The 26358-nt window shown below is 41.9% G+C and overlaps 2 protein-coding genes across 4 annotated transcripts in view; both read left to right on the top strand.

Annotated features, from left to right (window-relative positions):
- Window positions 1-26358, top strand: part of LOC112575417 (protein lev-9-like) — a 55683-nt gene that overhangs the window by 24934 nt on the left and 4391 nt on the right. Inside the window, exons 2-13 of one of the 3 annotated variants that reach the window (XM_025257281.1) lie at window positions 14551-14697; window positions 15399-15596; window positions 15987-16090; window positions 16519-16612; window positions 16819-17022; window positions 17527-17712; window positions 18139-18315; window positions 19978-20166; window positions 23505-23589; window positions 23938-24029; window positions 24193-24369; window positions 24822-25001. In XM_025257281.1, the coding sequence (XP_025113066.1) occupies window positions 14551-14697; window positions 15399-15596; window positions 15987-16090; window positions 16519-16612; window positions 16819-17022; window positions 17527-17712; window positions 18139-18315; window positions 19978-20166; window positions 23505-23589; window positions 23938-24029; window positions 24193-24369; window positions 24822-25001 (1833 nt within the window). The remainder of the gene's footprint in view (window positions 1-14550; window positions 14698-15398; window positions 15597-15986; window positions 16091-16518; window positions 16613-16818; window positions 17023-17526; window positions 17713-18138; window positions 18316-19977; window positions 20167-23504; window positions 23590-23937; window positions 24030-24192; window positions 24370-24821; window positions 25002-26358) is intronic. The other 2 variants (XM_025257282.1, XM_025257284.1) reach the window with 2 other exon arrangements.
- LOC112575418 (general transcription factor II-I repeat domain-containing protein 2-like) lies at window positions 6631-8279 on the top strand. The gene is made up of 2 exons (XM_025257285.1): window positions 6631-7550; window positions 7587-8279. The coding sequence occupies exons 1-2, from the start codon at window positions 7135-7137 to the stop codon at window positions 8164-8166; spliced, it is 996 nt and encodes a 331-aa protein (XP_025113070.1). The 5' UTR covers window positions 6631-7134; the 3' UTR covers window positions 8167-8279.

Genomic DNA, 26358 nt, shown 5'->3' with positions numbered 1-26358 from the left:
TCTCATACAGATGCATGATGAACCCACTCGCCCCACAGTGAACCAGCGGCGTAATTTCTGTCTCTGTCTGTGTCTCACACACTTTCTTTCTCCGTATCTGTCTCTAGGGAAAGAAGTTTATCAATGCTTGCTGATGTTCAAAACAAAGACAATAGCAAGGACAAAAATGTCAGCATAGAGTCTGCCCATCCCGTCTTCCAAAGCCAAGCATCTTCATACTCCACTGAATAAATACGATAAAAATGAATAACTAAACGACTTTTCAATCCTTTGTGTGAGGATATTTATAAATCTGTATGTGTGTGTGGACGAGCGAAGGAGAGAACGGAAATAAAATAAAGGAGCACGAAATATTTTAACCATGTTCCTAACCCATTACTATTCCTCTACATTCTTTCTTTTTTGAATGTGTCATATTTTTTCTCTCGTTCATATTCTTTATTCTCTCCTTTTCTTCTGTCATTTTCCTCTGTCAGGACACACACGTCAAATGCTCAGTATGTCGTAATATCGTTTCCCTGGGGTTCATTTCTTTCCCCCATCTCTCTTATTTTCTCTCATTTCCTTATCAGCGCTCACGCTGTACCGGGTCACTCAAGATGTCGGTGCGGTTCCGACAGTCTGCCATTTTCGCTGGCGACGGAAGATTGTGCCAGCTCTCGGGTAAGAGCTCGGACAGGAGATAAACAACCTCCCTCTCCATCTCCCTCCCCTTCCTACCTCCAGAGAAAAGCATTGGACATTCTTGCCTCAGCCGCAGTCCCGTCCCGTCTAGAAGATCTCGTGGATAACGTGAGGGGACGGTAATGACCGTTATTTGTTTACGTCATTGTCATCCTGCAATGCTGGATGCATCCAAGTGGACGGCCGACTCCCGTCCTGGAACTAGTCCCCGGATGTCCCTGTTTGTTCACATGGAATTCGAATGAAAATACCACTGAGGCAGTCAGGGTCTCCCATGGGTCGTTGTCAAGACACGAAGATAAAGTTACTTTATGGTTAGCTATGGGGCTGTATTCATGACCCAAAGGTAAGGCTAAATATGATTAGCTATGGATTACAAGCTGGTTGAGATCCTGACATGTTTCTAAAATTGTCCTAGCAGGCATATTTATCATCTTTTTTAAATAATCCCTGTAAGTCGTCTAGATGCGTTACACAGGAGTTTAAAGAATGTTTTGTAAGCGATTTTTTTCTTGTAAACTTAAGCTGCTCGGAGCTGTTCTAATTTTTTTTTTTTTTAAAATTTTTTAACAGCCATGATTATGGTCATTAGTTTTAGAGAAAAATTCGAGTGCGTTTAGGGCAACCAGAGAACCATGTGAAATAATAATAATAATAAAAACCCGATGACGACTTGTTTCAACAAAATTGATTTTAAGGGATCGATCGAGGGAGGGTTACTGAAGAAATCGCTTTGTGACTACTGACCAAGGTACATTTGTAGTCTGGGATTTAAAAAAAAAAACAACAAAATTTTAGCTAGAGAAACCGTTAATGTTTATAGACCAACTTTTTTTTACACTTTTGCATTCGAAACTATATTATAGCACGCAACCTACTCTTGTACAGTGCCATGGTATTTTTGAAAAAAAAAGTTCTACCGACGAGGGAAGTGGTCGTGCTTGTGATTTCTTGGTAATGGTCGAGTTGACTTGCCGAGTCGAGTGGTGACCTTATTGCACTCCACTACACATCACCCCAACACTCCTCAGCAACCCGCACCCCGTGTACTCATTGTCCTCGTTATATTAGCCACTCGTGCAGTTTGATATATCATACTCGTCCTGAATTTGTCAAGCAAATGATCCAGTCAGTAGTTCTCTTTCCTCTTTCCCTAATAAAAATTATCTCCCCTTCCATCTTCGAACAAACAAGCCCGACCTTCAGTCAAGACAAAAAAAAAAAAAAAAAAAAGAAAAAGAAAAAAAAAAAAAGAAAAAAGTTGTAATGTTTTCAACGTATCTATATAACAGATGCCTCCATGTGGTTCTTCATTTCAGCATCCGCAAGATTCTTCTGTTGTCTGGTCTCTTCCGTCTACGCTTCATCATTTCTCTCCCCTTCCCTGTTGCATCCAAGCATCCTGCTAGCATTTCACGGGTTATCTCCTCTTACAACTCAAGCCATTGACAGTCTGCGGAGGTCAGCGGTTCTTTGATTTTGTCAGAACCTTTTAATCACGCGCCGAGGAAGAAAGATGCCAGGAAAAGGGTTTATCAGTCTTCCATTTGGTTGACAATGAAGTCAGCTTCGTTCTTCCGTTTCAATGCTCAAGTAGGAAGTGACGTATACAACTCTAAAAAGAGTTCTGCGGAGTTTTTTTTTTTTTGGTCATCAGGAGCCAACTGTACGATGCTTGGTGAGGCAATTATCGTTGCCACCCCCTCTCCTACTCCTGCTTGTTGGATGGAGGAAAAAGTTTAATTAGCATTAAGGTGACAGCTCTGATGGAAGGTTTCAATTAATGTATCGGTTACCAAGTCACATCAGAAACGCTGCCTCAACTTTCTTATGGCTGCCAAGCCAAGATGATAGAAAGGCTTTTTTGTTCTTGAAGCTGAAAATGCAGATCAACGGATTTTATTTTTTACAACAAGAAAAGAATATCAATCAACTGGAACAAAAAGTAAGAAGAAAATAAAACAACTAGAAGACTTGGAAACTTACAATCCAAACAACTTGGTACAAAGTTATTTTGTTTAAATCAAGTCTCTCTTTCTTTATCATTCATTCTTCTTTCTTACTTCCTTCTTTTCTTTTTTTTTTTTCTTTCAGTCTTTCTTCCTTTCCATTTTCTTTGTTTTATTTCCCATCCTTTCTTTCTGTCATATGATTTTTTGCTTTTTTCTTCTTTCTTCCTCCGATTCTTTCTTTTTTTCATATTTTGTTCTTTTCTCTCTGTATTTTTCATTTATTTCTTCGTTTCTTTCTTCTTTCTTCTATTCTTCCTTCATTTCTTGTTTTTTCCTTGTTACTTTCTTTTCTCTTTCATTTATTTTTTTTTCTTTTTTCTTCATTCTTTTCTTTTTGCTTTCCTTCCTTTTAATTGTTTTTTTTTTTTTGTTACATGCTTTTCTATTTTTTTTCTTGCCTTTGTTCCTTTAAAGTTTTTTATTTACCTGTTCTTTCTTTTGCAATTAAAAGTTTTTAAAAAAAAATAATGTAATAACCAAAAAACCCACATAAATCAAATGAAAACCAATCAAGCAAAAAAAAAAAAAAAAAATGTAGGTAAAAAAAGAACTGTTTTATGATTGGCTAACCTGTAAGAAACGTAATGAGTTGAGGTTAATTTCCTGTTTGGCTTGCGCTAGCCTTGAACTAACTCTGGTCCATTAGGATGGACAAAAATACCCTGTGTACGTGAGTGTGGCTGAGAACTGTTTCTGTTTTGATCCTGTTCAGACCATCGAGGCAGCGACAACAACAACTTCTGGGAGTGTTTTGAATTTAGTGCTCGCGCATGCGCACGTGCCATGTTTTGTCAACTGTTTAGCGCCTAGTCATAAACTTTTCATTGCTTGTTGTCGCTTCTGGAGTGAATGATGTAGTAAGTGATGGAAGTACCTCTGCGTGTGTGTGTGGCTCGACTTTGAAGAAAAATGTATTACTAATTTAGCGGTACACGTCAGGTTAGATAAGGGATGCACAACCTACGGCCCGCGGGCCATATCCGGCCCGCGACGCGGTGCCATCCGGCCCGCGAAACTTCTGCCCACAGTGCAGGAAATCGGCATGTTAGTAATAAAAGAAGACCTTAAAAAAAAAAAAAAGGAAGAAGAAGTATTTATCCCCACGTAGGGGCGTTTCCCAATCTTTTTTTTTTTTTTTTTTTTTTTTTTTTTTTGGCGATGGACGAACATTTCGATTCAGTGTTCCGACTTGGTGTCTCTACGATGAGGCCGGACATTCAGAAGTTGGTTTCGGGAAAACAACTTCAAATACCCCACTAATTAATATATAATTAATGGTAAGTACAACTTGTTTCTAATAAAAAATGGTATCTGCTCTATTTTTTTTTTTTTTTTCCTTTTTGTATTTTTGCGGTGAAGTGGCCCGCGACACGGCTGTCTGAAATGGATATGGCCCGCAGGCCGAAAAAGGTTGGGCATCACTGCCCTTAGACTGGCCTAGAGCAAAGAAACAAATCAGAAGGTGACCGGTAAGTCCAATGCAGACAACAACCGCGCCACCCTGACCCACACGACCACATACGTTCCATGGAGACAACCCGAGCTCCTCTGAACCCTCAAGTCCCACCATCTGCACGACCCACGATCAAGGAGCGCCATGCCAAAGACAAGCAGCTTAGTACAGCTATAGACTGCGCCCTAGGTGACAGCCTAGCTTTCCTAAAAGTTCTTGTTTTTGTCTAGTTAAGAAGTACTAAGCTACTGAGGGCAGGGTTGTCTCCCTTGTTTATGCTCAGAAAAGATAAGTACCGTTTTAATTACGATGTTTCTTCTGTTTTCTTAGTGACAAATAATGTAAAAAATATGGTAAAACATTTTCTAAAAAATATGTGTAATATTTTTACAAAAAGTCTTACAAAACTTGTTGTTGTCTACATTAAAAGCTATTTAATTTGCATGCTATTCTGCTCAACCCGAATATCACGGAAAGCCAGATTATACTGTTGTCAACGTTAATGACATTAGGTTTACAGGTTTGCTGTCAACAATTGTTTCGAATCTTATGCTTCTTGTGTACGGTTTAAGATCCGATACGTCCTCCCCAAGTGGACATCGGAATTAAACTGACCGTGGACCGTCTCGTATCTGCATGACCCCACCTTTCTCACGGGTGGACATGCGACTCACTCCCCAGAAGGGGAAATAACAATACAATGTCAAATAATAAAACTTAGTAATTATTAACATGATGTTACTCTTGATGACCATTTGGTCATTGCAGTGTCGTCTGCTCGATCGCTCTCTTTTATCTCTGAACTGCTAGCACACTAGTACGGTTTCACTGTATGCATGAACATTATTATATACTATTACTTATACATGAACATCTATTATTATTTTGAAACACATGTCCCTGTACAGTATATAGTCTACACTTGTGGCTCTCTGCCCCGCAGGGACCCGCGCACTGCCAAGGCTGCCTCTGTATGTGTAATGACATGTCTCTCTATTTTTTTTTTTTTTTTTTTTTTTTGTGGCAGCATCTCATACCGGAGAAAGTTCTGCATCCTCAGATACATACAGAAGATACATTGAAATGAGAAGCAGATGCTTCTGACAGTGCTTTTATAAAACGAAAACCAGTCCCAAGAAAGATATCGTTAGTGGCTTCTCTTCTTTTGATTGCCATTTGCTTCATTTTTTTTGTTTATACAAACAACTCCAAAAAATCATGATCATGACACTTTTTTGTGATTTGATATCAATTTTGCTTTGTTTGATAAGCCCTTTCTATGACAAGAATAGCACATCACCAGTTCGGACCACTCTGAGGCAAACAGCCTCACGATTAAAAGTAAGTGTTCTTACGGCTCTCGGCCCCGCATATATAGTTCGATAGTTCGGCCTGACCGGCTTTTCCTTTGTGTGGGTTTCCTCCAATTTTGTCTAGTTTAGAGTTAGTGATGCAGTTAAGGTCTCCTGCAAGAATATGAAAAAAAAAAAAAAAAAAAAAAACAAAACAAACAAACAAAAAAAAAAACAAACAACAAAATCCCAGAAAAGAACAAAACCAAAAACTGCTCAACCCGAATATCACGGAAAGCCAGACTAAAATGTTGTGGACGTTAGGGTCGTTGGGGTTGCCAGATCGCTGCAAGTACTCTTGATTCCATTCTGGTTGTAGTCGTCCTCAGGTTAAGTCTGATACGTTCCTACTCCGGAGGACTTTGGACTTAAACTGAAGGTAGACCTCCTCGTAGTATTCGTGGCAAGACCCCAAGTCTCTCACGGGTCGGCCTGGCAGAAAGCAGCTCCAGGTTCGATCCCATCGCCCACATGGGGGAATTAGCAAGTCAATGTCAAATGAGAATCTTGGTATTGATATACATCAGGGATGCACAACCTACGGCCCGCGAAGCTTCTGTACACAGTACAGGAAATCGGCATGTTAGTAATAATAATGAAAAAAAAAAAAACCAAAAAAAAAAAAACGAAAAAAAGGGAAGAAGAAGTATTTATCCCTACGTAGGGGCGTCTCTCAATCTTTCGATAGATTTCATTCTTGATTTTCTGGAGGAAACCAGTGGTTGAGAACGAGGGACGCCGCAGTCCACAGGGGATTAGTGGTCTTTTGATTGGTTAATACTTGAATCAGTCGTTAAACAGATTGAAAATACAGACTTCGGGCTTTCTAGCAAGGTATAAAACAGTGGGGTTCTTACAGGGAAACAATACCAAAACAGCGTTTGAATTTCGTCATTTTCCTGTGGAAATCAGGACGGATCGCATGGGGGTACCTCGATTAAAATGTATTTTAAGACAATTTCTGACTTTTAGTTTAACATAGCAGTGTATTTTCCTGTTAGTTCAATAACCAAGGAATCCATTTTTAAAGAAAAGTCAAACTGCACAAAATTGACCCTCAACACCTTTCGGGGCCTCTAGTATGTCACCTGCACTCTACAGTGCCTTTCAGACGAGGAATCTTCTTGAAATTATTTTCAACTCAGCGCTAGTCAGGAACCCCAGGCGGATAAGGCGAGTAGACGAAGAACAATTAACCAAAAGTGAAATAAAAACACAAAGAAAACCTGGAGAGAAAAACAAAACCAATCTTTAGATAAGTAGCAAATTCAGGACTACACCGCAAGTCGTTCAAGACTTGTTTGCAATAGAAAAACCCGTCCGCTCCTCTCTCGTCAAGAAAAAAAAAAACCAGTCACACCACACACATACAAAACAATACTACACTCTTTCCTTTGTTCTTCCAACAAAACAACCTATCAACACCAAACTTAATTAAACACAGATCAGCCGGCCATCCCCGTATGGCGCGGCCCGCCTCAGACTGTTTACACTTCCAACCTCCCCCTTTCCAATTTCCTATCCCCTTCCTAGCTTAAAAAAAAAAAATTTTAAAGAAAATAACACAGCAGGTTTGTGACATAGTACTAAAATGTCCTTTAGTCGTGGCGGGTGACAGTTGTGCGCCGGTGACATGGGAGAGCCGAAGAAACGAAGAGTTGACTCTGAGTGCAGAAACTTCCAAGAAAAGTGGACAGATCTGTACTTTTTTATACAACATGATAGCAAGCCAACGTGTTTGATTTGCAAAGAAAGTGTGGCTGTTTTTAAGGAACACAACATTAAACGGCACTATGAAACAAAGCACAAGAACAAGTATGATGGCATCCGTGGTTCGAGCCGCACAGAAAAGATTGCTAAGTTACGTCAAGAAATTGGAGGCTTGACGAGAATATTTAGCAAGAAAAGACAAGAAAATGAGGCGTCGGTAATTGCAAGCTACCGAGTTGCTCACATTTTGAGCAGAGAAGTGAAGCCATTTTCCGACGGTGAATGCGTAAAAAAGTCCTTGCTAGCAGTGGTGGAGGAACTGTGTCCTGAAAAGAAGAATGCATTTGAAGCCGTCAGCCTTTCTCGCACGACAATTGCACGGCGAGTGGAAGATATGGGGAAACATCTCCAGTCAAAACTAAGGGACAAAGCAGCACGTTTCGAAATGTTTTCTATTGCTGCTGACGAGTCAACCGACTCATCCGACACCGCTCAACTCTTGGTATTTATTCGCGGTACAAACAACGATTTTGAACTTACAGAAGAGTTAGCGGCCATGAGGGGCATTCACGGGAACACCACTGGCGAAGACCTATTCAAAGAAGTTTCAGCCGTAATAGAGGGTCTTGCTCTTCCTTGGGAAAAATTAGTGGGAGTGACTACCGATGGTGCCAGAAGTATGGTTGGATGCCACAGCGGACTGGCATCAAGTGTTATTAGAAAAGTCGTCGAGTCTAATGGAACCGAGCCTCTGAGGCTTCATTGCATTATTCACCAACAAAATCTCTGTGGCAAGGTGTTGAATCTGGACCATGTGATAAAGATTGTGGTCAGCACTGTAAACTTCATCGGATCACAGGAGTTGAACCACAGAACTTTCAAGGAATTTTTGACAAAAATAGAATGCGAATATGAAGACGTTCTCTTTCACAGTGAAGTCCGCTGGTTAAGCTGAGGAAAGGTAGACATTCAGAAGCTGGTTTCGGAAAAGCAGCTTCAAATATCCCACTAAGTACAACTTTTTTCTAATAAAAATGGTATGTTCTATTTTTTTTAAAATTTTTTTTGTAATTTTTGCGGTGAAGCGGCCCGCGACACGCGTGTCGGAAGGGAATATGGCCCGCAGGCCGAAAAAGGTTGTGCATCACTGGGTTAGACAAACTACCTCAACAGTACAATTCCTTTGAAAGCTTTTTACTTGCTAATCTGGCCATGGCATAGTCATGACTACACCCAGTCCGTTGTCCGAAGGGAAATCAGGCAGAAAGTACGGGAAGGGGGATAAGTGCTGGGTCTTTGTTCAAATCAAGAAAAAGTTTTGACGAAAGACTGCTCTCATGGCTTTCGCGGGAGACGACCCTCGCCAATAAACGATTCTAGTATCAGCAGGCCCTTGGATAACGGCGGTCATACATCTACGAAGTCTTTCCCGACAGAGCTCCCCCTTCTACCCGAAATGGCCGACTAACGAGGGTGTGTGAGAGCCCGTCCCACAAGTGTACCCGATAAAATACTTTAATGTCTTTTTTCACGAGCGCATACCGAGACGCCGACTTATTTATTTGTTGAATACTTTAAATGACATTATTCTTGCCAGATCATGGAGATAATATCTTTAAGCGTTGTAATATGAAGTATAAAAAAAGAAGACAAGGGACATGTTAATTAATTTAGTCCCTTGACTAAAGGAAGATGGGAACATGAAAAAACGGGGATTTCCCACGTGGTGTGTCGTCAGCAAGCGAGTGAATAACTAAATGGGTTGACTGCTCTTTGATGTTTTCCGACCAGATTTTTGCGAAGCCTCTTTCCAGGGTTTGTTTTTGTTTTTTTTTTTTTTGCCACGTGGTTCAATCATGACAGCGTCTTGATTGTGGCAAAGGGTTGCTCCTGTGGATCGGCAAAACGCTTCTGGTCTCGTGGGTCCGTAGAAATAGTCTTGTGCTTTGTCCACGAGGTGTTTATGGTTTATAGAAACACTCTTGCTTTGAAGTTACTGAACTTTTTTTCTAGGAGATTTCCGTGTTCTCAAGCTCAGCTGTTAAAGTCAACGCATCTCGCCATGCAAGAGGATGGGCTTAGTCTTAAAGATGTTTTGAGTAAACTTTCGCAAAAGTTTAGTTTGGCAAAAGTTCAGAAAACTTCCTGTCGGTAAGAGTAAGAATGATAAACAAAAGTACTTTGGATGTTTGTTTTCCTCGCCTCATCTCTTTGTCTGTCTGTGTGTGTCGTTATCTCGCTCCCCTGCTTCCCTGTAGACATGTCTGGCCGCCTGGCAGGCCGCCTGTTTATGACTCTATAAAAGCTTCGTCGTTGTTTGATAACAGATACTTCTCGTGTGCAGGCTCTTTGATTTGCACACGTGGACACGCAGGCACACGTGGTGCAGATGCAATGAACATTTGCTAACATGTCCTTTGTCTCTCTAACACACATACATACACACGCACACAAACACACACACAAACACAAACTCACGCGCACACACACACACACAGTTCACCATAATCTCCTCTGGCTGGCTGGCAAATCCTCCAGGCACTTCCATTACGCCTCCATGTTGTAGATTTATATTTCACAACCGCAGGAAATAAAATATGTCTCGCTGCGGTGGTCAGACAAAGACCTCAGCTTCCGTGTTGGATGGAAATGTTGCAATAGGAATATTTTACACTAAATAAATACAAAGCTTCTTCTCTCATTTCCCTTTTCTCGTTCTTTTCGATTCTTTTCTTTCTTTCTTTCTTTCTTTCTTCTTTCTCTTTGCCTGCATGCTGTGCATGGATCCATCCTTTGACACATTTCTAAACATTCACTCATTTATTCTTTCTTTCTTCTAATTTCTAATCCTTTGTTTTGCCTTTTATGCTCTTTTCTTACATCATTCTCTTTTATCATCCCTCCTTTTCCCAGGACATTATCAATTTCCGTTGTTAGTTAATCTAATTACTTAGCTTACCCGTGTATGTGCTTCCTGGCTAAGAGTTAATTGTAGTGGCTCTTGTCACGTGACTGAGTAGTCAGCAATGCGAAAGTAGGACTAATGACTCCTCCCTCAACCCCTCAACCCCAACCCACCTGCTGTAGTCGTTGCTATCAAACCCATTATGTTTACCTGTCTACCTGTGTGTTGAAGCTGCTGGTTTCTTACGTCACACGCAGGAAGTGACGCACTTGTGTTCTGTGTGCACGTGCAGCACGCGACTGCCACGACCTTGAGGGCGGGTCACGACCTTGTCGTCCTCGGCGGCCGACTGTGTGCACCCGGCACTGCGGCAAGACAGTGTTTCTCTGTCTCTACTCTACCTGCCACACCTGTCTTTCTCTCTCTCTCTACCTGGCTGTCAATCTGTTTGTCTGCTTTTTTATTTATCTTGGGTTGTAGGTCAGTTTGACTAGCTTGTCCGTCAGTCCGTTCGTTGGTCGTTCATTGATTCAGTCACTCAGTTCACCTCTTCCGACTGTTTTTCGTTAATTTTTGTTATTTTTATTTTCTTGTTTTATCTATTTTGATGAAGGGTTGTATTAAAAAAATTGATTCTGATTTGCTACTCAGTTGTTTACTTTTGTCCTCTGTCTCTTCTCAGCTGTCTGTCTGTCTGTCTGTCTGTCTGTCTGTCTGTCTGTCTGTCTGTCTGTCTGTCATGCTTGCTATATATACTGTCTTTATCTACGTCTGCTTTCCAGCCTTTGGCTTTCTCTCCTATGCTTTTTCTCTCTCATCCCTCTTTTTTTTTCTCTAAAGGTTTTTGGACGATGGCTAAATAAGTAAAGCATACAGTTTGCTTATGTTGTCACCTCTGTCATCTTTATTTTCTCTTATTTCTCTTATTTCCTTCGTTATCTCCGTTTATCACCTTTTTAGCCTCTTTTTTGGGTTCGGTAATTCGTTGCAGTTAAATTGCAGCAAAGTGAATAAATAAGGAATATATCTTACTATATATATAATACAATAATTGGAGCAAGTATGGTGGGCTGTATACAACTTTCTATTCTTTGTTTTTGTGGAAAGTTGGATGTTATCTGAAATGTCACATGCTTAACTTTACATTTTTATTTTTTCCGGCGGCACATTATGTAAAGCAATAATATTTAAAAAAATTTCGAGACGATATCAAAAATGAAATTTTTGTATAACGAAGCATTCTCGGATATTTTATTTTATTTTATTGATAGATTATGCTCGGTTCTTCTTGTAATCTCACTTTTCTCTCATCATCCACTTCAGAAGGCTCCGTCTAGGCGTGTACTTTTTGTGACCTCACTGCTTGTAATTTTTACTTGAATTTAATTATAAGTTTAGAACAACAATACTGCAATAGACAAGTCTGTATTTTTATTTTTAGGTTGTCATGCGCACTACGTCAATAATTTTTACTTCCGGTGTCAGAATGAAAAGTATGCTAACTACTAGCTGTTCGAAATCTTCGTCTCCTGACACCTGATAGCTAGAAAGTTTTTGTTGAAATCATGCTGGGCTTGATCATTTAGGAATGTGCTATTTTGTTTGTTATTTTTATTGTCACGTATGAAACAATAAATCTCTGGTGGCCTGGAGGCAGTGCACTGTAAGTGGCTTACTGTATCTAGGACATGGCCACGGGGGAGCCCTGCCTTTTACATTGTGTGATCAATCAGGGACACACTTGCTTCTGGGTCGGTAGAGGAAATTTTTCACCTGTAGCCCTAAGCAAGATTATAATTTCTTTAAATCAACATCATCATGGCCCTTTGACCTTTAACACTTTCTAAAATAGTTTATAAGGTAAGAGGTCAAAGGTTCTGTCTGACGAGTTTTGTTTATTTTTTTTTTTTTTACTTTCTCTCTCTCTATCCCACTCTCTTTCACTCCCCATCCGAGCCTCGTCTCTCTCTCTCTCGCCTTCCATCTGTCCCTGTGAATTGTGGGTAATAGCCTTAAAGCAATTGGTGCGCACTGAGCATTTATTGTGATGACAGAATTCCCTTTGATCTCGCGCAGGCGAGCAATTGTTCCTCAAATCAAGTCCGACAACAAATGGCTGCTGTCGGGATGGGCAGACAACCAAGATAAGTTAGCAAGAGCTGCACGCAAAAAAACAAAACAAAAAAAAAAACCACTCAAAAACAAACACTTCCTTAAAAGCATTTTTTGGTCATGAAAGATCATCTAGAACCCATTGCCAAGTTACAAAGTTGTGTTGCAATTTTTTTCGTCAGACGAAACCTAGATTGTTCATGATTCGTTATATTTTTATTTTTTTTTTGGTATCTTCCAGTGATTATTTTAGGTTTAGTAAGAATGTTTTTTCCTTTATCAGTGCTATCCGGTGTTCATCAGTCACTGGAATTTTTTTAGCATTTTAGTTTAGATAATTCATCAAGCATAGCGTGACTTGTCTGATACTAATTCAAACTGCAAATAAACTGTGTTTTGTACAAGGTTTATTATGCTTTTCTATTGTCATTCTTTTTAATATAAAAAAAAATAAAATAAAACGCCTGTTAATCTTCAAATCGTGCTCATATAAAGGGTGAATAATCGCAAGAATACATCAAAGATGATAATAAGGACGTGAAGGAGAAGGATTGTGATTTATTATTGTTATTGCTTTGGACTACAATATGAAAGCCAGGATTTCAGTCGTGGATGGAAATCCAATAAAAATAATTGAAATCCAAAAAAAAAAAATTATTGTTTTCTCCATTTCTTGTACTCACATCGCGATTCCCAGTCAGTTCCAGCCACATGTAGCACCACCTAGCCAACGCAGAAGCAAAACTAGTAAACAACAAACAAAAACAGAAAAACCTGGAGGCTGTAACCCAGAAAGGTGGCGACAACAGTTAAGTCCCATGATTGGCGTATCGTCAAATGTCTGCAAACACCCTTTCCGGAAACTCCATCAGTTGCCACAAAAAGCTCGTTATCAAATTACGGCTTTCCTGCTTCTCGCAAGAGCGAACAGATGACAGATCGCTGGCCACAACTTAAAAAAGCAAAACCCGCAAACACAATTTAAAAAGTCCAGTCCCAACAAACAGCAAGATCGTGGTGGTGGACAAACGTGCGGTCTGGCAGGCAGTGCTTCTGGAAGGGTCTGTGGACAACGCCTTCTAGGGACCATGGCTGCCGAGTTGGTAAACGAAAGAAATAATCGAGTTAGGTTGCGAGCAATCAAGCCTCGCTCTGACCCGGCTGACCTTTTTAGCGCGAGAGATCGTCGTGACACGAGAGCTGGGAGTGAGAGAGAAAGGTGGGAAGCTGAGGCAGAGATGTATGAGAAAAAAATTCAAACAGTTCTCATCTTGCAAGCCGATTGCGTAACATAGTATTTTCTGTTTTAAAAAAAGTGTTCAACACTGAATCTTATCAGAGATGTAGGCTAACACCACGAGTGTCGTCTATAGAACGGTTACAACTTTTATAACTGATCGTTTTTTCACATTTCTAGTAATCGAGCGGTTCGTGTTTCCTCCTCTCTAAATCATCTTTTATTTTTCACGTCTGCGCCTTTCACTCCGCTCTCTGCTCAAACAGAAAGAGATGAAAGGAGTGATCGTTCGTGATCGTTCATGTTTCATAGAGGGCATTTTTTCCTTATGAAAGATTTACTTGCGTCAGTCTTTTAATCTGTCAGTGATTTTTGTTTCTGTTATATCTTTTGATGTCTCATTTTGTATTTTATTGTCTTCCATGAAAGCTGTCTGATTCAGAAAGTTCAATCAGGCGTGTGGATGATTTATCTTTGAATAATCTATTTAAATTGAACGAGGTTTCTGACACTACGACTTTCTCTTTCTCTCTTTTGCTCTTTCTTTCTTACATAAATGTAGACAGACAGAGGCATAGTCACCAAACACTCTTACAGGTGCGTACTACAAACGCAGAAGACTTTAAGTCGAAGCAATTTCTCTCTTAAAATTATTTTCAACAACATCAGCAAAATAATTTTCTCTCTCTCTCTCACACACACACACACTAAATATACATGACCACACTTACATAAACGAATACTCACCTATTCAAACCCATACACGAATATTTGGACCATGGGACGTGTATAGGTGGATTGGTGTCTGTCCGCCGAGACCAACGCTTAGCCTCTTGCGAAGTTCTCCGCTGTTAGTCTCGGCGAGCCTAAACAAAGAATGTGGCTAAACCGGAAGCTTTGTACACTCCTGCCTCGTTTTAGTAGTTAACAAGAAAAAATCGTCTGCCAGCAGTCCAGTCATACAAGTTCGTGATTTGCACTCACCCACACTCTAACGCTGATTTGTCCACTGATTGTCTCTGTCTCTCAGTTCTCAGTGCATTGTAAGGATGTGATAATTTGTCTTTATCTCTGCGACATCACAGCCCAGGTCGACGACCCGGTGTGTCCACGTCACGCTGATGTCGGCAACCGCAAGTGCGCGCGCCGCTGCGAGACCAACGTGGACTGCAAGTCGCGCAAGAAGACCTGCGAGTGTGACGGCGTGTGCGGCCGCAGCTGCGTCAACGAGAGTGAGTGGAGCGTGACAGCACGACAGCAGACTGACCGTGACAGTAATAACATGACTGTAATACCACGACTTGTATAGGTGGATTGTTGTCTGTCTGCCGAGACCAACGCTTAGCCTCTCCGCTGTTAGTCTCGGCGAGCCTTAACACGAATGTGACTAAACCGGAAGCTTTGTACACACCTGCTTCATTTTAGTAACTAACTAGAAAAATATTTATTTTAAATTTGAATAAATTTGTTAAATAATGAGACCACAATTTCGTCAATATTTAATTTTTTTTAAATTTAATATAATGTAAATAAGACTGTAAACAATTCAATATTTGCGAAGATACTGGAGAGAAACATCAATAATAAACCCATGGATACTACAGTAAACCGCAGATGATAGAGGAGCATGGATTCTGGAATGTTCTGTCATTGTTACAGATGCTAACGGGAAAGACAGATGAGAGATTAGTTATTCCATTGCTCTTTAATTATTAAAGTTAGACACGAATAAAACCTAAGCCATTTGTAATTACAGATGCCAGTGTGGAATAAAAGTCAGACACTAGAAACTTCTTTAGTTATTAATGCTAGGAAACATTTTAAATAAAAAGTAATGGGAAAAAAATCATGATTACATGGTTACTAGAATAGAGAATAAATTTCAGAATTGTCAGAGAAAGAACCGCTTGTAACTCCAGTTGTTTGTCCACAGATCTTCGTTGTCTTCCCGTGGTTGTGGACATAGCCCATGGCAAGGTGAGTATCCTCCCTTACAACAAGTTTGGCGCCGTGGCCCGTTACACGTGTGATGATGGCTACACCCTCATCGGACTTCCGCTCAGAGTCTGTCAAGGGGACGAAACCTGGAACGGCGAGGAACCGCGCTGTGAGCTGAACCATAGGCTGCTCGGTAAGTTCTGTTCCTTGGGTGTAATAATTATTAGTCAACATCCATTTCAAAGAATTTTCTTAGTATAAGGTGTGTCGAATCATCGCTAGCAATCCGTTGAGGCCAGGTATTCATGTCGCATCTGTAACCTATAGATTGGCTGCGTGACCTTTGACACTCACGTCTGAAGTGGGACCAGTGAGTTCTGTCCCTTCACTGAAGTCACACGTAGGTAAAATGGCGAAGCACATCAGTAGATATGCTCTTAGCTCGTCTGGCAGACATCGACTAGTGCCCTGGCGTGTGACCGGACCGGTCCCGACCGGCAGTAAGACTTGATTGAATTGTTGGTGCCGTCTACTCCCAGGTTGAAAAAAAAAATCGACTGACAGTTATCTGCCCTCTGTCTAGAAACCTCCCACGAGTGCCACAGCCCTCCCATCGTCTACCACGCGCATCACTCGGGCGCCGAGGGTCAGACGAGCTACCAACTTGGTGCTAAAATCATCTACCAGGTAACCAAGCAAACCTGCTGTCAGACACTTCTTAGTTTTCTCCTTCCTCCTCCACCCTCTCCTCCTCATCATCATCCATTATTCACCACCATTCTACTTTTCCATCCTTTGTTTTACTCCTTTATCTAGTTGCATACAGGTCTAAAGGACACCTGTATGTCCACAGACTTTTTCTCTTTTCCAATTTCCTCTCTTCCTCCTCTTTTACCCTTTTCTCTTTTCCTGTTTTATTCTTTTCATCATTGTCTGTCTTTTAATTATTAATGTAACTCTATTTCCGTGTAAGCTTACTCATTGACCTAGATCGCTGTCCTCCGCGCCCGGAAACGAAGTTTCTCTCAGGTCTTATACACGGTTGTTGAGTAGCTGACCTCCAGACTAACCCTCGTCTGGCTTCACTAAGTGACCTCCTGCTTCTGTCTCCACAGTGTGACCCCGGGTACACCCCGAAAAAAGACAGTGTGGACCGAGCTTGGTGCGTGGGTGGCGGAATTTGGGTAGGACCCAACATGACCTGCACTAGTAAGTATGGACGTCGTACACCAGTGACGTCATTTCCGGCTTTCACTTCATTCAGATCCTTCTCTGAACACCCACTAAAAATGCTAAGAAAAACATTGGAGAAAAGATGTTCACACTTTCGATTATGAAAGTTTTTCTTAATTATTGCACACTAACGTGGTCGAAACACCTGTAGGTGATCAACCTTAGCTTTTATCTTTTCTCAGGTGCCACTCCACCTGCAGCCTGCGAGCCTCCCCAACCGATTCTTAACGGCTTCGTGGAAGCTGTGGCTGCTGGGGTCGGTGCTGGATCCCAGATAGAGTACAGGTGCAAAGGCGGTTTTTACCTGGTCGGCAACGAAATTCGCACCTGTCAGAAAGACGGCACCTGGAACGGGACGGAACCAACCTGCGATGAAGGTGAGAACAGTAAGTGTTCTTTGGCTGAAAAGCACCGCACACCTGCAGAGCACATGAATGTCACATGATCACGGGATATATTTTGAGGACTCAAAGAACACCACGATGTCTGCACACCCAAAAACATTTGTATGTCCAGAGATCCGAACCGCAGCTTTATGTAAGCATACGACACGTAGTCAAAGATTCACAGAGCACATTCATGTCTGGACTTCTAAAGAACACCTTTACATTCACTCCAGAGCATCTGAATATTCACAGACCCAAAGAAATTTCGTATGACCACAGACTCCCAGAAACCTGTATCTTCGCAAACCCAAGGAACACTTATATGTTCGTAGATTCCCCATCACCCTCAAAAAAAAAAAAAAAACAAACAAAAACTCCCATTCAGCTTGTTTTCTATTTCTGGATGGTCTCCGACAATTTGGAATTCCGAGTAATTTTATTGATGTACGAAAATAAAGTATTGTCATGAGTCAGAGCGACAGCAAGTTGTTGTGTTGGCTTCAGTGGCTTGCGGTCCACCCCCGCACGTGGAGCACGCGGACCATGACGCTTCCTTAACGCAGTACCGCTTCGCCATGGGAACCACGCTGACCTACACCTGCAAGTTCGGCTACTACAGGGAGGGCGGTCAGCGCGCCACCTGCAGCGGCAAGGAAGGCAACTGGATCGGACCTCACATGACCTGTAAAGGTGAGAGGTCAGGGGTCGAGCAGCATTTCTGCTTCTCCGATTGAAGTCCATCCTTAACCATCTCGTGTGTATATATATATTTCTTGACGATACGTGGTCTTAATTGTATGATTGTGATGGGGGAGGCTTCTGCTGTGCTTGTGTTCAACCTGTGGAGGAAATGCTCTCTGATTCGAGTCCCCTCGGGCCTGTGACTGTAAAAATCTCATTGTCTGTTTTATCAGCGGAGCGGAAGGCAGGGGAGGAAAGTACTGGCATCTTTTTAAAAGTCGTTTCATTGTCACGGTGAACCACTTATTGTAATTGAAAAAAAAGCTACCCATCTCATCCCCTCTCTCACTCCGCACTCCTCCCATAAGCAGGTAGTAGACTTCGCTTTTTTCCAAGAACTGTCTCAAAGTCACGTGATTGGACCTCTCGTGACAGCTCGCGACTGCGGAGCCCCGGGCGAGATCAACAACGGATGGCGGGACCCAGGGTATCGCTTCACCTACCCGACCCGCGTAACCTACCACTGCAACGAAGGCTACGAGATGAGGGGCAAAGGTTACCGAGAGTGCGAGGCCAACGGCGAGTGGTCCGGCGTGTTGCCGTCCTGCGAACGTACGTACGCGTGCAAGCCGATGTTTGTGTGTGTGTGTATGTGTGTCTGTCTATTCTGTTATTTGCAACATAAAACGATGTCATTATTTGAAAAGCGATGATGGAGCAACTACTACTACTACCACCACCACCACCATATAACTCGTGAGCAGGCCTCGAGGTGAGCCTCGATCGCCACCAGAACAGAAGCAAGACCTTCCCACCTTCCATTTTTCGACAACAGGGGTTCGAAGACTGCACATTCAAATTCCGATCCCCTGTGATTCCAGCATCCTTACATTACCTCCTTATTTTTTCGTCACACGCCATGCCGCACCACCATGCTGCTTGCCTTTCATGCAGCATCCTGCAGCATGGCTGCTGCGACAAAAACTGTTGCGTGCTGCGGTCCCATTAGTCTTCATCTGGAATCCACGTCACGGGACGATGACACTGGCTGTGGCCGCCCACCTGGGATATGCTGATAATGAGTAATTACACGGGTATTCTTAATCATCTCCTCCCACCATCTCATAAATAAATACAAAAATAAATGGTAAAGATATTCAACTAAAAAAATAAAATATGAATAAGAAAAAAATATAAAAGTTTTTAAAGCCAAAATGTGAGACAATCATATTCAGCATCGACTCTTCCATCCAACCCTTCCTTCCATCCACACACAAAAAGATTAATAACTTCGAAGAATTTTTATCGTAAAAGAAATGTGAAACAAAACATTTTAGATACAAGTTCATTGAAAAAGATTTATAGAAAAAAATGTGACTTCACTGAAGTTTTTTTTTTTACTTCTTCATGTCCTCATTCTTTCTGAACAAAAGAGAGCATCAAAAGGTCTGAAGCTGAGACGGGCTGTATCCTCTGATTAAGAAGTTTCTCGAAGAACTTTGGTGTGCAGGGTCAGGAGGCTTTCCAGGTCTTTTGTTAATGACTTCGCCTCTTGCACTCCCTTGAAATTTGCATCAGAGGATGTCAGAGTCTGCCAAGCCAAGCGGTTGGATTGTTTATGGCCGGGAGGTTCTCTCTGGCATCGGTGACTTTGTTTCAGTTTGATTTATAGGGACGGGAACTATTTGCTTAGTTTCGCAGTCCATGATTGGCGGAATGAAAGGAAGGCAGCGGAGTAATTTGTCGTTCTGTTACAGACACAATTTGTCATCCTCTTTGTGAACGAAGAGGACGAAAGAGTGATTCTGGAATCATCAGACCCCGAGAGACATGAAAATGCACTCTAGCAAGCGCTTTGAAACTCGGAAACACTTACATCGCTTCGTACACAGATGTACGCGTGAATAGATATTCACACCTCCCCCCACAACACCTCACACGCGCATGCGCACTCAACAAAAGAGAGAGAATGAAGAAAGAAAGAAAAGAACCACAGGAAAGGATTATAAAGTAGACTTCACGGATTGCGAACCTGAGGAACATTTTCCAAACCTTTCTTGACTAGGATTCTCACGCATACCAATCCCAGCTCACACCACCCGTTTCAGGGTGAATCCTCGATACCCACCCGTACCCGCTGATGCTAATAATGTATGAGTGTGTGACTCTTGTGGGTATGAGGGGTGTATGTGGGAAGTGGGAGAAGTTTGGGGTACGTTTTGGGGTGGACGGGGTATAAGTGCTTGTGATGTTCATTCTCCATCTTTCTTGCAGCCATCCACTGCTTGGAGCTGCGGGCACCCCTGCACGGGACGATGATCGGGTCTGGCACCACCTACGGTTCCGTCATCAGGTTCATCTGTAACGACGGGTTCAAGGTGGTGGGCTCGGCAGAGCGCACGTGCCAGGCCGACCGCACGTGGAGTGGCCAGGAGGCCTTCTGCGAAGGTGCGGCGTCTGCAGGTGTTGTTGCCCGTGCATGGCATATTTGAGTGATTATATCTTACCTAGTCATGCTTGTGCATAGGCTATTAGAGCGGTAACAAATTATCTAGGTGTGATTTGCATGGTCTGCTTGATGATTACACATTACCTACGTATATTTACATTAATGCTTGAGTGATTACAGAGTACCTAGGTGTAACTGTGCATGGACTGTTTGTGTGATTACAGATATCTAAGTGTGATAAAATATGCATGAAGTATTGGGTGATTACAAATTACTTTAGTAGGATTTTCATACACAACTTGTGTATTTAAAGATGACCTAGGTGTCACCATCTGTGAGTGATGATAGTTAACTTAGGTGTGATTGTGTGTAGACTACTTGTGTGATTACAGGTAACCCATGTGTCATGATTTGAATATGGCAAGCATGATAATACGCATGACAGCATGAGAGTATGCATAATCTAACATGGCAGTATGCATGACATTGCATGAGAGTATGCATGGGCAAGATGTGATGGTTTTCTGATACTACTACTATTACCTTCCTGTCACTATGAGTAGACTATGTGATTGTAGATCACCCAGGTGTAGTGCATGGCATGTGTGTGCGATAGTATATTTATTCTGCTTGAGCCATACCCGATTAATTTAAAATAGATTTTCTGCTTGTAAAAATAGAAGTAATTTCCAAGTAAAGTTTGTTGTACTAACGCTGAGCTACCCACTCATTGGTTGAAACAATTAAGGGTGACTTTTCACAGGGGCACAAACAAGTGGAGGACATCTCTCTCTCTATCACACACACACGCGCACACACACATACATACATTAAAAAAGTCTTCAAGAGATTATTTTTGCATTGTCTTTATATTAACCGACAAGTGTTCCCCAGAAGTCCTAAAATACAATTTAATCATCTCATATTGATGTTACCAGGTCCGTGTACCGCAATCACAATCTAGTCCTTTCATTCAGTTAGCTCAGCTTGATGCCTGAGAATCAGCTATCTTAGCGAGTAGGTGTGCACACGACCTCAGAAGACCCCCCTCTTCCCTCTTCTTCCCTCTTCTTCCCTCCCACCACTGTTGCGCGGCAACCGCACCGACGCAGTGGATGCCGGTAATTCTTGGATATGCAATGCAGCAAAAGAAAGATTAGAAGAAAGGTTTATTTACAAAGAAGATTGAAACATTGAAACAACACATTTTAATATCGACAGTCCAGGCAGTAAATTAAAGGTGGTGTTAGGCTGCTGATATGGAATCCATGCACCTTGGACAGCCGACGATGCAAGCCGCGCCATGTCCCTCCGTCCGGTATTGCGGATTCAAAACGAGGCTGCTTGTGACCTACTTCCGTGTGCGTGACTGTGGAGTTTTCACGGTCCAGCGAGCTAACTTCATCTCTTTTTACCCCATAATTTCCCTACTTTTTTCTTTACCTCTAGCTCTATATTTTTTAAGCCTTTTCATGTTCTGCGGGTCATCAGAAGTTAATGCACGGTGCATGGCTTACAGTCGGGTCCAAAAGAAAACTTTTTTTTTTCATCAGTGTCCTGCTCACTTTCAATCTCTTTATTTCCTTCTCTCTGTTCGTCTCCCCAAGCTGTTTTTTTCTTCTCGCGATTAGCTCCTTCATCACTTTCCTTTTTGTAATTGTGCCGCGAGAATTATCTCCCCATTCCTATGCATGGCGTCTGTAGAGGGAAACTACCGGCATTGCTTTGCGGTAGATTTTGTGGTGGTGGTGGTGGTGGTGGTACACAGACCTCAGCTCGAGTCGACTGTCACAGAATCGATCCGCAAACCTATCTTAGCCAGCCAAAACGGATGTTTCCCAGAAGATTTCGACCCCGTACAAAACGAAGCGTAAAGATTTATACCTTTAAGACAGACCAAGACTTGACCTCGACAAAAAAAAATTCCTCCTCAGTTCGAAAAACACGAAATTAGGTCACTGGTGTGTCTGTTCAATTTTTCTTGCTTGGAATCAAAACATATCAATGTCAGTTCTTGAAAGCGAGGAGGAACAAAGAGCTATCCTAAATAGCCTTCAGAAAAAAATAATGAACGTTTCTTTTACTGGAAAATAATATCAACGGATAAAGAATAGTGAAAGCAGAATAAATAAATAAATAAATACAACTATCACTCTATCTCTTGCGTGCACACGGGTCCGCTTTCTACGCATGCATGGGCATGCAAAGTGTTGTGGAGAAATTGGCGCATGCGTAGAACAGTCTAAAGATCGGAAGATAAGGCAAAGATCGTCTTTATGTTCGCTAATCTGCACTTGACAGAAACCATTAGTTCAATTCTAGTCGTCTGCGGGCGAAATTTGCTTCTGAATTTCCTCCCGCCTACCCCTCCAACCTCTCTCTCTCTCACCCTCCAAACATCAATAACAAAAATCGACGTTTAGCTCTCAGTCGCTTCCAGAGACTTTCTGGTCTTACCGAGCTTTACCGAGTTAGTCCTCCGCGTGTAACCTTTGCTCCTTCTCTCTCTCTTATTATTATTTGATAAAGGAACGCCAGTACTATTCGCCGACCTTTATTGAAATCCGAGGCTGCACCGACGGTTAGCCAGACAGTTTAGCCTGCAGGCGGATGAAAAATATTGGAAAAAGAGTGATGTAATTTTTAGAGCTTTTACAGCAATGGACAAAATTAGGTTGTTTTTATTTTTCTCTTCTTTCTTTTTTTTTTTCTCTTTTTTTTTTTTTCATTTGACGTGTTTGCGAGCGGCCGATGGCACAAAAGATGTTCCAAAAATACTGTCACGACTGAAAAGGAAATTACTGGCTGGTCACGAGCTGTTTATTTATTGCCTTTAACGTGTCTCACGTTCTTTTTTTTTTTTTTTCATGTTTCGAGTTGCTCGGAGAATATTTATTTCCATTTTGAATCTGGTCACACGAGTCCTCATTACTTTTCTTATGCAGGAAAGCATCTCAGTGCTGGTCCGTACGATCTACATGTTATTGTCCATACTTATGTACTATTTCTCTCGATGTATAAAATATGTAGGTAACTTTTGTGTATGGGACGATTTAAGTCAGATTTGAAATTTATCAAAAAAGATGCCATTGTCTTGCAAAATAATATCTTGAATGTATTCGCTGTTGCGTTCTCTTCAATGTTTATGCTACTTCTGGCTTAGAGATCACTTATCTATCTTACTTTGTATCCTTTCTCTCTCTCTATATATATATCTTAGAATTATAGAGGGTTTTATTGCTTAATTACAGAGGTATAAAGCTGAAATAAACTAAGGACGAAGACAAGAGTTGGTTCATCAAATGTATCTACCAGTTGAAAAAAAAAAACTATTCTTCTCTTTCTGGTGCAGAAATAAACTGTGGCGTACCTGGTCCTATCTGGAACGGCTACCTGGACGGTCATCGTACGACGGTTGGTGCAGTGTACTTCTACAGGTGAAGATACACACGTACAGCAGTGTGTGTGTGTGTACCTGGCGTGTATGTGTGTTTGTTGGTGTTTATGTGTGTATGTGCTTGAATCTGTACTTGGTCTGTGTGGATGCGAAATGTATCACGTGACACGATGGTCCAAGCTGGGATCCCATGCAACACTTTTGCGCAGAAGTTAACCCTTCTGTAATTTCTCGTGAAATTTTCATTTCAATCTAAACTACTTTGCTGATATATCGACAGAGAAGCGTTCGGCACGAGCAATTTATTTTCACAAACCTGACACAGCAGCACAAGTACTGGACTGGCATGAACGCCATGTTGACCTCTTCATTGTTTTTTTTGCTGTAGATGCAACATTAGGACCAAGTTCCAAGGGGACTCATTCTCCACGCAATGTCTCGAGAACGGCCAGTGGTCCTACCCTCCACCACAGTGCCTGGGTAGGTGCACGCGACTCTCCGATTCCCTTAACTGTTTGCTCGTAAACCAAGCATAAATCTCAGTCTGTACTCTCTTGCTTTCAAACACATTTTACACGCTGTGTGTATGAGGAAGAGAGAAAGAGTCACATCACCCATAAATGTTCGTCACCTGACCTTGCAGGTCAATGCCAGGTGCCCGCCATCATGAATGGCACCATCCTTAACGGTCGGGAGGGAGCTTGGGCCGACTCGGGTACCACCATCACTCCACAGTGCCTCAACGGCCTCGTCCTCAATGACACCACGGAGGTCGTCTGCAACAATGGGTCCTGGAACATTATCCCTCGCTGCGTGCCAGGTCAGCTTTCCTCGTCACTCTTCCTCGTCAGGGGACAGACAGGGTGGGCTAGTAATCTCCGCGCCTCATTGACATCAAACGTGATGTCCCCTGTGACAAGTCGCTGGGCCTGTCGTCGTACTCTCTTCTCTTTGCCCTACCTCCCTAATCCTTTGTTTCTTTCTTCTCTTTCTCCCTTAAGCATCACTTTTCTCTTTATTCTCTCTTCACTTTTTTTTACTTCCTCACTCTCTATTTCCATCTTCATCAACTCTTTATATCTTCGTTTAACTATTTTCTGACATTTGATTTCAGTGTCTTGTTCGTTTATTTGCGTCCATGACCCTCTGACTGTTTTGCATCCTTGCTTGGTCATCTGCGTCACAGTATCTTGGTCTATTTCTCTGTGTTTGAGAAAAAAAAAAGCAAATAAATAAGAGGACATTCAATGATATTCAATGTCTCCTCTCCAGCCCCCTGCGACTCGCCTCCTCCACTGGTGGAGAATGGACACCGGGTGTTCTTCGGGGTACGTCACGGTGATCGGGCGCGGTACTTCTGTATCGAGGGGTACAAGTTGAGCAGCGCCAGCCAGCAGTACCTCACCTGTCAGTACGGCGACTGGGTGGGGCCGACACCCGTCTGTGAAGAAAGTAAGTCTGTCTCTAGTAGCGAGAGTGGTCGATTTGACCACAGCATTTTAGTCCACTCGACCTCAGTCAGTTGTCCACAGTCATGAGTTGATTTGACCAAACGCAGACCAGAACAGATAGACTGACAGAACTACTGGGTAACTGACCGACCAAACAGACAAAAAAAGCAACAAACAAACAAAAAAATCTAACAAACAAACGACAAAATCATAGAACAAACAAACGGGAAAAAAGAACAAACTAACAAATGAACAAACTAACATGCAATTACACGAATGAACAACAAACGAAATGACTGCCACATAAACAAACAAATAATAAAACTAATAAATAAACTTACAAACAAATCAACAAACAAAGAAACCAACAAATTAGCAAATTTATAAATAAAGTAAAAATGCTAACAAATTAAACAGTAAGAAAAAAAAAAATAGCAAATAAAGAAGCAAACAAAACAAATATGTCAAAAATAAAGGACGAAGAAGCGAAGGACCGACCGACCGAAAAAACAAACGCACTTACGCTCTCACTCACAGCACATAAACACGAGCGATCGAACAGATGTGCGATCGAGCAGAGAAATAGAGAAAGGATGAAAGAAAGAAAAACAAAGGAATCAAAAGGAAGTTGCTGCCGTTTTATGACAGTAAAAACTGGTTCAGTGGCCGTCCGCTGGGTCATCTGCAAGCTGAAACTGATTTACAATCCTCGAAATCTTTTCTTCGTTCTTTTGGTGACGAGAGTTATGGACCTTTTGCCTTATTCTGCGCAACTCTCCGGATACGAAGGGGAGATAACTTTCCTCTAGGTGGCGTTTTCGTTAGAGGACACATTCGATTCTGTGCTCGTTTATTCTTTCCTTTGTTATTTTATTTACTCTCTCAATCATTCCCTCCTTCCTTTAGACTTTCGGTTCTGTTCAACATATTATGTGTAGACAGCTCAGTAATAAACTTTTTTTCAGGCAATGGGGTGAAGGGTCGGGGATAGATGCTGGTCTCATCATTCCAGAAAACTTCATGACATTAAAGGGAAATAACACAGTGGAGTCATTGCCCCTTTTCATATTTTGCGGCGACAGATCAAGATGACGAGATGTCTGCTCTTCAGGTGGCGACAGGGTTTCTGAAACAAGAGGTTTCCTTTTCTGTCGCAGACAGGATGACATTAAAGCTGGATGACATTTGGGAGAACGGAGATCAGTTTACATGCATCATCCACTTTTTGGTGCAAGTCCTTTTTCACTTATCATCAAACGATGATTGTGTTTGGTCTTTAAAGTAAGATCAACTTACTGGACGTCTTCTGGACTCTGAAAGCCAACCAGTCCTGGCTTTTATTTTTTCTTCTTTTATGC

Source organism: Pomacea canaliculata, linkage group LG11 (genome assembly GCF_003073045.1).
Source record: "Pomacea canaliculata isolate SZHN2017 linkage group LG11, ASM307304v1, whole genome shotgun sequence".
Lineage (NCBI taxonomy): Eukaryota > Metazoa > Mollusca > Gastropoda > Architaenioglossa > Ampullariidae > Pomacea > Pomacea canaliculata.
Note: the sequence above shows the minus strand (reverse complement) of the source record. Positions and strands in the feature narration are given on the sequence as shown.

What these genes read in the sequence shown, in the direction of transcription:
- LOC112575418 (XM_025257285.1), top strand. Translation starts at nt 7,135, where the DNA reads ATGGGAGAGCCGAAGAAACGAAGAGTTGACTCTGAGTGCAGAAACTTC. An exon ending in CTGTGTCCTGAAAAGAAGAA is followed by an intron (nt 7,551 to 7,586) that starts TGCATTTGAAGC and finishes TCGCACGACAAT; the next exon opens with TGCACGGCGAGTGGAAGATA.